The following is a 12,507-nucleotide window of genomic DNA, read 5'->3' as shown; positions in this document are numbered from 1 at the left end:
AGAAGGCCAAGGAGTTGTCATCTCTGGTCAGAGACCTCCTGAAACCAAAACAGGTGTCGGTGCATCACTGCACGCGAGTCCTGGGAAAGATGGCAGCTTCTTACGAGGCAATTCCATTCGGCAGGTTCCATGCAAGGATCTTTCAGTGGGATCTGTTAGACAAGTGGTCCAGATCGCATCTTCAGATGCATCGGCTGATCACCCTGTCCCCAAGGGCCAGGGTGTCTCTGCTGTGGTGGCTGCAGAGTGCTCATCTACTCGAGGGCCGCAGATTCGGCATACAGGACTGGGTTCTGGTGACCACGGATGCAAGCCTCCGAGGTTGGGGGGCAGTCACTCAGGGAAGAAACTTCCAAGGACAATGGTTGAGTCAGGAGGCTTCCCTACAATATTCTGGAACTAAGGGCCATTTACAATGCCCTAAGTCAGGCAAGACCCCTGCTTCAAAACCAGCCGGTGCTGATTCAGTCAGACAACATCACGGCGGTCGCCCATGTAAACCGACAGGGCGGCACAAGAAGCAGGATGGCGATGGCAGAAGCCACAAGGATTCTCCGATGGGCGGAAAATCACGTGATAGCACTGTCAGCAGTGTTCATTCCGGGAGTGGACAACTGGGAAGCAGACTTCCTCAGTAGGCACGACCTCCACCCGGGAGAGTGGGGACTTCATCCAGAAGTCTTCCAACTGATTGTAAATCGTTGGGAAAGGCCACAGGTGGACATGATGGCGTCCCGCCTCAACAAAAAGCTAAAAAGATATTGCGCCAGGTCAAGGGACCCTCAGGCGATAGCTGTGGACGCTCTAGTGACACCGTGGGTGTACCAGTCGGTTTATGTGTACCCTCCTCTTCCTCTCATACCAAAGGTGCTGAGGATAATAAGAAAGAGAGGAGTAAGAACTATACTCATCGTTCCGGATTGGCCAAGAAGGACTTGGTACCCGGAACTACAAGAAATGATCTCAGAGGACCCTTGGCCTCTGCCTCTCAGACAGGACCTGCTACAGCAGGGGCCCTGTCTGTTCCAAGACTTACTGCGGCTGCGTTTGACGGCATGGCGGTTGAACGCCGGATCCTGATGGAAAAGGGCATTCCGGTTGAAGTCATTCCTACGCTGATAAAAGCTAGGAAAGATGTGACAGCAAAACATTATCACCGCATATGGCGAAAATATGTTGCTTGGTGTGAGGCTATGAAGGCCCCCACAGAAGAATTTCAGCTGGGTCGATTTCTGCACTTCCTACAGTCAGGAGTGACTATGGGCCTAAAATTGGGATCCATTAAAGTCCAGATTTCGGCCCTGTCTATTTTCTTTCAAAAAGAACTGGCTTCACTGCCTGAAGTTCAGACGTTTGTTAAGGGAGTGCTGCATATTCAGCCCCCTTTTGTGTCCCTAGTGGCACCTTGGGATCTCAACGTTGTGTTGGATTTCCTAAAATCACATTGGTTTGAGCCACTTCAGACCGTGGAATTAAAATATCTCACGTGGAAAGTGGTCATGCTTTTGGCCTTGGCTTCGGCTAGGCGGGTATCAGAATTGGCGGCTTTGTCCTGTAAAAGCCCCTATCTGATCTTCCATATGGACAGAGCAGTATTGAGGACTCGTCCCCAATTCCTCCCTAAGGTGGTGTCAGCGTTTCATTTGAACCAACCTATTGTGGTGCCTGCGGCTACTCGGGACTTGGAGGCTTCCAAGTTGCTGGACGTAGTCCGGGCCCTGAAAATCTATGTTTCTAGGACGGCTAGAGTCAGAAAGACTGACTCGCTGTTTATCCTGCATGCACCCAACAAGCTGGGTGCTCCTGCTTCTAAGCAGACTATTGCTCGCTGGATCTGCTCCACGATTCAATTTGCACATTCTGCGGCTGGACTGCCGCATCCTAAATCAGTAAAAGCCCATTCCACGAGGAAGGTGGGCTCTTCTTGGGCGGCTGCCCGAGGGGTCTCGGCTTTACAACTTTGCCGAGTTGCTACCTGGTCGGGATCAAACACGTTTGCAAAATTCTACAAGTTTGATACCCTGGCTGAGGAGGACCTTTAGTTGGCTCATTTGGTGCTGCAGAGTCATCCGCACTCTCCCGCCCGTTTGGGAGCTTTGGTATAATCCCCATGGTCCTTACGGAGTTCCCAGCATCCACTAGGACGTCAGAGAAAATAAGAATTTACTCACCGGTAATTCTATTTCTCGTAGTCCGCAGTGGATGCTGGGCGCCCATCCCAAGTGCGGATTGTCTGCAATACTTGTATATAGTTATTGCCTAACTAAAGGGTTATTGTTATGAGCCATCTGTTTAGTGAGGCTCAGTTGTTATTCATACTGTTAACTGGGTATAGTATCACGAGTTGTACGGTGTGATTGGTGTGGCTGGTATGAGTCTTACCCGGGATTCCAAATCCTTTCCTTGTTGTGTCAGCTCTTCCGGGCACAGTTTCCCTAACTGAGGTCTGGAGGAGGGGCATAGAGGGAGGAGCCAGTGCACACCAGTAGTCCTAATTCTTTCTTAGAGTGCCCAGTCTCCTGCGGAGCCCGTCTATTCCCCATGGTCCTTACGGAGTTCCCAGCATCCACTACGGACTACGAGAAATAGAATTACCGGTGAGTAAATTCTTATTTTTTGTTCCTGAAATGTGACTTTTCCACTCCATTTTCTGCATTACAGGTCACTCCAGTGAAATTAACTCGGACAAAAAAGCTGTCTGGGACAATTGACTCTATAAACCTGGACGCTGTTCCTCGATCTGCCCCTCGCTTAGACAACAGTGCTGCTAAACACAAACTTGCTGTCAAGCCAAAAAACCAGAGGAAGAGACACAGGGGAATGTCCCAGGTAATAAACTGTGATATACCACATACCTGTAGTGCGATTGGCGTGGATGGTGAGATAGCAAGACAGACCTGGATGGGTTTGAGAAAGACGACCATGATTTAGAGTGTCCTGTATTATGAGCTGATTGTCAAATTTCAAAATTAGTTGTGTGGGAGTTGAGACAAGTACACACACCGCTCACAGCATGCTGAACAAGAGGGCATGGTCATGCCTCATAGGGGCTACCTTGTCCCATTCCTAGCACCCATTCACTGCTACGTTGCCTTGCAGAGTTGGACAGGAAAGATCTGTTTACTTATAGCCTAATCCAGACAAAGCTGACCTGAAAGGAGAGACAGAGTCCCCAAATCAGGCTTATAATGATTTAGTTGGGAGCAATGGTAGATTTCATTTGTGGCTGCAATGCTTCAGTACCCCCAGTAAAATCCACCAACCCCAGTGAGTTCTCCCTGGCAGTGGCTTCTCATTGGAAGCAGTATCTGCTAACCAAATTCCAGATGGCAGTTCCAGGGTTTAGTGTGTACTTTTCCCCTGGGACTTCCAGTCCAGAGTACGATTGACAGAGAAAGCACTTCCAATAGGGCTGCCTTTCCATCAGCCCTACCCAGGATCTAGGGGCTGCAGCTGATGCATACCAAGTGTGCATGCGTCACTCGCGGTGCCTGCCAAATCCATTGTGCATGTACAATGCACTTGGTAGGTGCTGCAACTGAACAGTCCAGACCGCCGGCATTGACTGGACTGCAACACGAGCAGTCTCCCTTACCCAAAAGGGAGGGAGCTGCCTCTCGTTGGGAGGTATGAGTGAAGTGATTACAAGCCAGAAGTGTTGAGGTGTCTTGACAGGTTGAACAGTTATAAAGTAATGAATATTGCTGGTTATTTGCACTCTAAGCTGAAAATGTTCATTTTCAATATCTGTAGTTTACATTGTTTTACAGGAATACAACAGCGTAGAAGTAAATGAACATGAGACTGCTATAAACATACAGCGATCTCCTGACAAAACCATGTACCACCCAATGGAAATCTCTACTCAAGATATAATTATATCTGACCATTTTGAACATAAAGACCTTGAATTACACAGTTCTGCTACCATTCAACCTTCAACACCCAGAAGAGAGTGTACAGGAAAGAAAAATGTGGAAGAGAAACAGCAGGAGACAACTGTTCCCAAACATGAAGAAGAAAGTAGACAAGTAGATGAAGAAAGGAAGTTAGAAGCAGATAAACGGAGGGCTCAAGAGGAACAAAGGAGAAAGGAAATCATTAAAAACATAGAGCTAGAAAGACTACAACAGAAATTAAGAGAACAGAAGGAAAATGAAATGAAGGAACAGCACAGGCGCGAGGAGGAGAGACGACTTCGAGCTGAAGAAATTTTAAAAGAGTTAGAAGAACAAAGACGGCAGGATGAGCAGAGACGGCGTGAGGAGCAGAGAAATCTCCAACTGCAGGAGGAGAAGAAAAGGAATGAAATGGAAAAGCAGAAGAAAGCCCTTCAGATTGCAGAGCAGCAGAAAGCTCTCCAAATAGCATATGAGAAGAAAAGATGTGACCTGGAGCTTCAGAAACCACTACAGGTAACAGAGGATCAGAAGAGGGATAACCTGGAGGAAGAAAAAGCCCTTGAGATAGCTGATGAAAAGAAGATGGATGAATTGGTAGAGCAGCCAGTAGAGGAGCTTAAACAGACTACACTGATAGTGCAAAATGTTTATGAATTAGGAGAGAACAGAACCCAAGAACATAGCGAAGATAAATTGAGAAATGAGGACATAAAGAGTACATGGGGACAGAAGAAGTCAGAGCTGCAGCAGCAAGAAATTTCACATAAGGGAGAGCAGGTAAACCATGTCAGTCAGCATGCAGTACCATCAAAGCCTTCCTCTCTAGATCCAGAATGCGGTTTCATAGAGAAAGATCGACTTGAAGAACAAATATTAAAGGAAGAAATAAAAGAAGACGAAGGAGAACTTAAGCAGAGGCAGCAAAGACAGGATGACTTACAACAGCAGGAAAGAATTAATGAAGAACTGCGGTGGCAAGAACTTGACCAAAGACAAAGGCCATTTACATTTAAAGTCACATCAGGTGAAAAGCAGATTATATTTGAGAAAGTACATTTATCTCCAGTTACGCCACTGAAAGAGCCAGCGACGCGTACTGAAACACAGGACCCAAGAGAGAATAAAGCCAATATTAGCTCACATACGCTTCCATCCTCTCAGTGCATACCCCACACAGCAATTTTAGTTACAGGAGCACAACTCTGTGGTACAGCTGTAAACCTTAGTCAAATTAAGGACTCCGCTTGTAAGTCTTTGCTCGGCCTGACAGAAGAAAGAAAGCTAGATATCATGGAGACCAGAACGGAAAGAGAAAAAGACAATACTAAACATATCAGCAGTAAAACAAAATACACGTCAGAATCATTGGACAATGAATCAGTGCTGGCTGAATTAGCTTCCATCAGGTCAAAAATACTAAGTAAGTCAGAAAATATCAGTGTAAGTGAAAGCATGAGAGGAGGTCCTCGCGTATCTAGTGATGATTGGACGGCCAAGGGCAGAGGCGAGTCCCATGTCAGCTTACGAAAGACAGTGTCAGCAACTGCTAAATTCTCTATTACAACCGCTTGGCAGAAATTCCCAGAAACCACAAAACCTACAGAAGTTATCAGTGACACCTCAGTAAAACAATTAAGTAAGGACAATATAGCTACAGTGCTATCAGACACTGAAACTCAGGACAAGCCTACAGAGAGGACAATGAGTGTCCAAGACATTGTGACCAATAAAATGAAAAAGCAAGTTACAATTGAGGATAATACAGAAGGCTGGATATTTTCCAAAGATCTTCCATCCTTCTTGGTCCCTTGCCCACCTCTGTCTCCTCGACGTGGTCAGTTAGACAGACACAGTATAATGGAAACATCAATGAACAATAGCACTCGGAAATCAGATAAATTATTACAAAATACAGAGGAGAAAACCACTCCATTTGGAATAAAACTGAGAAGGACAAATTACTCCTTGAGGTTTAATTCGGAAACCCAAAATGAACAAAAGCGGAAAAAACGTTATAGTGCTGGTGACAGCTTTGACGGCATTCCTGCTCCATTCATGGCAGCAGATGAAACAGAACTGAGGACTAGACCCAGGAAGGAACTGTCAGGGTCTCCCAGTAAGATGAAAATAGACAGTAGTGTCAAAGTCTTGGTAGACACCTCAACCAATGCTTCTGATAATGTGCATTGCACAGTAGTTTCCCCACTGATCCCAAACACCCATGTATCATCACCTAATAAAGACAGAACAGTCCCCAAGTCACCAATTATGCAGAAGCCATCACTTGCTCCTAAACCATCCAGCTCAACTCCACCATCCTCCCCAATTTCCAGACTGAGTAGAACAAGTGTGACCGACTTACATGGGCAAAGGATGGACATAAATGAGCTAGATACAGGAACGGTGGGGCAGGATATCAAAGTTAATTCTGCGTGGTCTTCCCTGCATCATGTTGAAAGCCTAGAGCATGATATGAAAGATAAAACGGGTTTCTCTTCGATTCCTTTGAGAGAAAAAACGGACAAAAGGCCTGAGAGAATTGGAAAAGGTAACAAAATGCGTTGCTTTCAGCTATAAAATAATTATTAATATTTTTGTTGATTATTAATTTCTGCTTTAACACAGACACTTTTTCTTTGATTTTTTTTTAGCGCTCCCTGGGCTGACAGATGCCAATATTTACATATAGTATATTATGGAGTTTAACCATTAACCCGTTTTTTGGAATGTCATTTTTTTTTATTACAGTGTTAACTGGTATAGGGACATTTTGGTTACTAGTACTCGCATATTGCTGTTTTATAACATTCTCATAAACTACTTCATATTTAGTTACCTGAATACATAGTCTCTGCCAGATCCCCATGTCTGTACAGATATAATGAAAGCTTTTGGCAGAGGATTAAAGAAAATGAATCAATGTGAAAGTGGAAAGTTTTGAAGTTAAAAATAATTTCTTGTATCTTGAACCATTAAATAATGTGAACTGTTTTTTCCAGGGATGGGCAATTATTTGGTCACATAAGTTTTGTAAATTGTCGATTGCTACAAAAATATTTTTCTAATTTTCATAACACGCTCCTGGATCCATTATTATGCATACCTAGGAACATTGACAGCCTTTCACTCCAATGCTATATATTCATAATATGGGATGGGTTGGAAATGCCGGTGGTCGGGATGCCGGCGTCAGAATACCGACCGCGGCATCCTGACAGTGATAATCTGGACAGGGGGCGAATATAAGTAGATTTACCTTCCCCCCCATGGCCCCCTTAACCCTCGCTTCCTGCAGCCTAAACCTAACACTCCCATCCCCTCGCATCCTAACCCTAACCCTCCCTCCCCCGCAGCCTAACCCTAACCCACCCCGGGGTTGCCTAAACCTAACCCCCCACTTCCTGCAGCCTAACCCTCCCCCCATAGCCCAATCCTAACTCGTCCCTCATAGTTTACCTCTCTGGTGGGCTGGCAGGTGATCATTCAGGATCCCGGTGGTTGGAATCCGGGTGCCGGTATTGTGTACCTGGTCGGCGTGCTGGCATCTGCATTTCGAGATGTGTCAGGATTTTGGCATCGGTATTTTGACTGCCGGGATCCTGACTGGATACCATAAGCAGAGGTTACTCACTGCATGCTACTGGGTGCAGGCATGTGCTTGTGAAAATGTTCTTCCCACATACTTAATCACTGACTTTAAACAGGGAAGACCCTACTCTTTTAGCACAAAATATGTATTGAAGCAGGCCTTGTTTTACCTTTTTGGCCTATTTACATATCACACTTTCATCGAAATACTCTGCAACAGCAAAGCATTCCCAATTATTTTACCATTTTCTTTGCCCATTGTATAAGTAGCAACATCACTCACTTAGATGACATAATTATTACCCAGTCAAGTGATGCTAAAACGGCAAAATTTACTAAAAAACAGCATAAGAAAATACAAATTTATTGTGTTTAAATGCATGACATATGGAGTTTTAAAACCAGTGCGTTCATTTTTTTTTTCTTACCTCAACCTCAAACTACATGAACTATTACAATTATTCTAATATTATGTGAAATTATTCTATTAAGTGTACGATAGTATAAACCCAGCTTATTGGGGCAGAGAAAGTGAAACATTTACAGTACCTACTGTACGGTCATCCTTTGTGAAGACCAGGCTAAGAACTACAAGCCCAGTCATAACCTGCCATGAAGTTATAGTCAAGGTATAGGGTCTGTTGGCAAACCAAAAAAGCAAGCAACTGGGCAAAACCATGTTGCAGTGCAGGTGGGACAGATGTAACATGTGCAGAGAGATTTGGGTGGGTGGGGGGGGGCGTGTTGAAATTAAGCAGCCAGTATTTTCTATGCGCAGAAATAATATAACTCACCCAAATCTAAATCTCTCTGCATATGTTTATCTGCCCCACCTGCAGTGCAACATGGTGTTGCCCAATTGCTAACTCTTTTGGTTTGCTAACAAACCTTAACAACCCCCATAGGGCGGTATCCTATTAGCTGTGGTAATGTACAGCGGCTAATTACCGCCCCCAGAGCTATCCAACTGGCTCGATGCCGGCACTTATTGGGGATTTTGTTACCAAATCCACAATAAGCATGCATTTTTTTTTGTGATTGCAGACACGCAAATACATAGGTCCATGACTTTTGTGGATCCTGTGTTTTCGACCGAAAAACTAAAACATTTTGGACCTAATTGGATACCCCCATAATGTGAGTACTTACCATATGATCAATAACCCTAAACGCAGCAGTGGATCATGGCCCTAATTCAGACCTAAATCTGATCGTAACAGCAAATTTGTTAGCAAATGGGCAAAACCATGTGCACTGCAGGGGGGCAGATATAACATGTGCAAAGAGAGTTAGATTTGGGTGGGTTATATTGTTTCTATGCAGGGTAAATACTGGCTGCTTTATTTTTACACTGCAATTTAGATTTCAGTTTGAACACACCCCACCCAAATCTAACTCTCTCTGCACATGATATATCTGCCCCCCTGCAGTGCACATGGTTTTGCCCATTTGCTAACAAATTTACTTCTGCGAACAGATCTGAATTAGGCCCCATGTTTCCATGTGCCCACTCACGGTTATTCTGTGGTCTTCTGTTCTTGCATCAATTTTGGCTGTCATTTTTCATCCACCCGTCAGATTTGAAGCCCCTATTTCAACCGCAAATCCGGCAATAATCTGACGTCAATCAGTAGCGGATTTAAAGCTCTGCACAGGTTACTATGATCTGATCTGTGCAGTCTTTATTGTATTAAAAAGCGTTAGATATATAAAATAAAATAAAAAAAATGATGCTGGGTCTCCTCCCAAATGACAATCAGCCCTGGACCTCTGGACCTAGGCTATTATTGAAAATAGGGGATAAAAACAGCATGGAGTCCCCCTTAATTTCCAATGAGCAGCACTAGGCTGAAGCAATAGCAGAGGGACACACAGTGTGGGTCCATCTGCCATAATGATAACCAGCCCTAGACTGGTCAGCCCAGGGTTGAAAATCCTAGGGAAGTGGGGACCCCCCAAAAATTGGGTCCCTTCCTCAAGCAAAACCAGTATTGGGCACTTTTCAAAATCCCAAGTGCTTTGGGTGGTGAGGTAATAGTATAAATAAATTAGGTGGATTACAGGTCCCAACAAGCAGGCCTGGGCATTATGGAACTTGTCAAACCACAAGTTCCAACATGCCTTCCAGGATTTCTAGGACCTGTAGTCCTCCTGAAAAGAATATAGTTTAAAATGTATGTATACTGTTACCTCTGCACACATTCTTTGGGGAGATCCCCACTTCCCTAGGGATTCCAGCCATGGGCTGACTAGTCTAGGGCTGTTTGCCATTATGGTAGTGGGACACCACTCTATTTTGACTTATTAAATCCTACATTTTAAAAAATGTGTAGACAACAAATACTGTGCAAAGCTTCACATCAACTTACCTGGCAGAGGCAGGTCTATTATTTGGGTGGGATTTCTGGCAGATTTTGGTAAGTTTCTAAAGCCAGAACTTAGTAAATACAGGGTTTTTGTTTTTCTAGTAAAAAATAAAAAAAAATTAATGGTGATCAGATGTTCCATTGTGTTCTAAAGTCACTGTTCTTGAATTTGCCTTCATTAAATCAGCAGATTGCGAGGGAGGTGGGCGAGGCTTAGCTGCCGAGCCGAGAGGAGGTGGTGCTTTGGAGCTCCGTGCCTACGTCTTATCTAATTCTTCCGTCTACAGCTTCCCGGGGCTTACCTTGTTCTCCCCTCCCACCCTAAGCTCTCCTGGTGTGTCGATAGACAGCGGGGACTGACCGCAGAGCCGGAGGATATGTTTATCGCGTCCCTGCAGGTTGCGGCTTATTCCCCCAGACAATGCAGCGGTGTGGCCCGCCGAGCCCGGACGGAGACCGCGGTGTGGGTGGAGAGGGACCAGCCAGAGGTGAAGTGGAGCTGCTGCCGCATCCACCCCTACTGGAGGCCTTCAGCTGGAACAACTGAAGAGCAGCTGATGATCTCCTGCATGCCACTCCAATGCCCAGAACGACTACTACAAGGGTGAGCACACCAGTTCCCAGACCCAGTGCCCATTCCCAGGGAGACTGGAGCTTGATCCTGGATACCCCCTCCTACATATACCTCTGCTCCCAATGGGCTTTTCCCACAGCTTCTTGCCTCAGGGGTATGCTGGAGGTGCTGGTCCGTCCAGTGAAGGGGAGTTAAGTGCCTTTGCACAGGAGGGGGCAGCCATTACACCCACTCCCTGCCTGTGCTGACTCCTAGGGCTGCTCTCACTGATTTTTTATATGCAATAGAGGATCTCAGAGATTACTGCATGGTGCATCCCACCCTTATGCCCCAGTCCTCCAGTGCAATACAGATCTCACTGAACTGTTCTGGGAAGGGGAATTCCCATTGCATGTTTTGTTTTTCTCTCTCCGTGCCCTATAGAGGATTCTATTGCATATGTCACTCCCTCACTCCACATGCGGGTGACGCAGGGGTGTATATACTGATATCTGCAGTCTTTGTGAGTTTTTTCTGTTTTGGGGACTACCTGCAGCAGACCATATTATTTGTTTATTCCCACCGACCGCTGCTTATTTTACAATTTTTTTGGCTCCTATTTGCTTTGATCTTATGATGACCTAGACACATCCTCTAGAGGCCCTAATGTTTCTATAGCATCACGTGGATCCGTACCTACTATTTTCACTAACTCGTACTCTAGTTCTACTATGCCCTATAAAATAAGTAAGGCTGCTGCTACTACTACGACTCCTGCTATGTTTACTCCTCGGAATAAGGCTGCCTCCCAACTGTCCAAAAGAAGCAGCTCATCTCCTCCGGATTCCCCCCATGAGATGGATATCGATCCGTCAATTCATGCTGTTCTTACTTCACTAGTTGAGGGAATTAAACTGACGTTCCAACAAGAACTGAAACGGGCGGTAGTTGACATTAAATCTGACCCGACTGCTCTTGGCATGTGTACAGATGCACTAGAATCCAAGAAGGATGACCCGTGCAGGTATCAAGGCGGGGGGGGGGGGGGTTTGACAGAGAACTCTCTCTTCTACGCAAAGAAATGAATGACCTTAAAGAAACGCAAGAGGATTTGGAAAATAGATCAAGAAGGAACAATCTCCAAATCAGAAACTTTCCGGAATCTATCCCATCATCAACTCTACCGTCTTTCCTCTGGGACCTCTTCAAGCATATTCTACCTGATCTTCAGGAGGATGAACTGCTCTTGGACAGGGCTCATCGAGCCCTTCGTGCGAGACCAGACAACAACCTAGAGACATAGTCACACTATTATTGTACTAAAGAGAAACTGGTGATTACGACTAGAGATATCCCTAACATTGTCTATAAGGATATGACCATTCAACTATTTCAAGGTCTTGCTCCGTCTACAATACAAAAGAAAAGGGATTTACAACCCATCACGAAGGTGCTTCGTCAATGTAATGTGAGGTACCAATGGAGCTTTCCCTTTCAGCTTCAAGTTCTGGCTGATAACACTATCCGTACTGCTAAGACGCTGGAACAAGGTCAAAAGATCTTGGAAGATTTGAACATTCTTCCAGAACCCTCGAGTTCACCATCTTTACCGAGTTTGCCCAAACATCAGCGACCTCGCCCTCCGCAGGCACAGTGGACAACAGTGTGATGAGGCCATGAGGACGACACTGCTCCACCTTGAGGGGGAGTCCCGAGAACTGATTTTAAGTATTTACAGTTAATCTGTTTTTCCTCCATATTAGTTGGAATACATTGAGTTGGTTTTCCTCTCATTTTTATCTGAGGTCTAGCAAAGTCTATCTCTTTTCTTTCTTACACCATATGTTCCAGTAGTTATTCTGTGCAAACTTAGCGCTAACTGTTCTTATGTTTTCTATTTTCATTATTAGATGGCTATAGATTGTGTTTGCTCTTGTCCTTATAAGTGCAGACAACGGCTATGACACCTCATGTCGCCTTGTTTTTCATCTGCACTTAGTTTGTCTGTTCATGCTTGTTTTCTGATAGGATGTAACCCCCTTTTTTTCCCTCCCACATTGATTTCTGTATATTGCTAATATATGGTGATTTCATTAGA

At 45.0% G+C, this 12,507-nt stretch overlaps 2 protein-coding genes across 4 annotated transcripts in view; one reads left to right on the top strand and one right to left on the bottom strand.

The window, feature by feature from the left end:
• AASDH (aminoadipate-semialdehyde dehydrogenase) overlaps positions 1 to 12,507 on the bottom strand; it is a 179,010-nt gene that overhangs the window by 45,249 nt on the left and 121,254 nt on the right. The window lies entirely within an intron of this gene.
• CRACD (capping protein inhibiting regulator of actin dynamics) overlaps positions 1 to 12,507 on the top strand; it is a 318,205-nt gene that overhangs the window by 288,287 nt on the left and 17,411 nt on the right. For both annotated transcript variants that reach the window (XM_063920884.1, XM_063920885.1), the window contains 2 exons: positions 2,662 to 2,829; positions 3,771 to 6,450. In XM_063920884.1, the coding sequence (XP_063776954.1) occupies positions 2,662 to 2,829; positions 3,771 to 6,450 (2,848 nt within the window). The remainder of the gene's footprint in view (positions 1 to 2,661; positions 2,830 to 3,770; positions 6,451 to 12,507) is intronic.

Source organism: Pseudophryne corroboree, chromosome 1 (assembly GCF_028390025.1).
Source record: "Pseudophryne corroboree isolate aPseCor3 chromosome 1, aPseCor3.hap2, whole genome shotgun sequence".
NCBI lineage: Eukaryota > Metazoa > Chordata > Amphibia > Anura > Myobatrachidae > Pseudophryne > Pseudophryne corroboree.
Note: the sequence above shows the minus strand (reverse complement) of the source record. Positions and strands in the feature narration are given on the sequence as shown.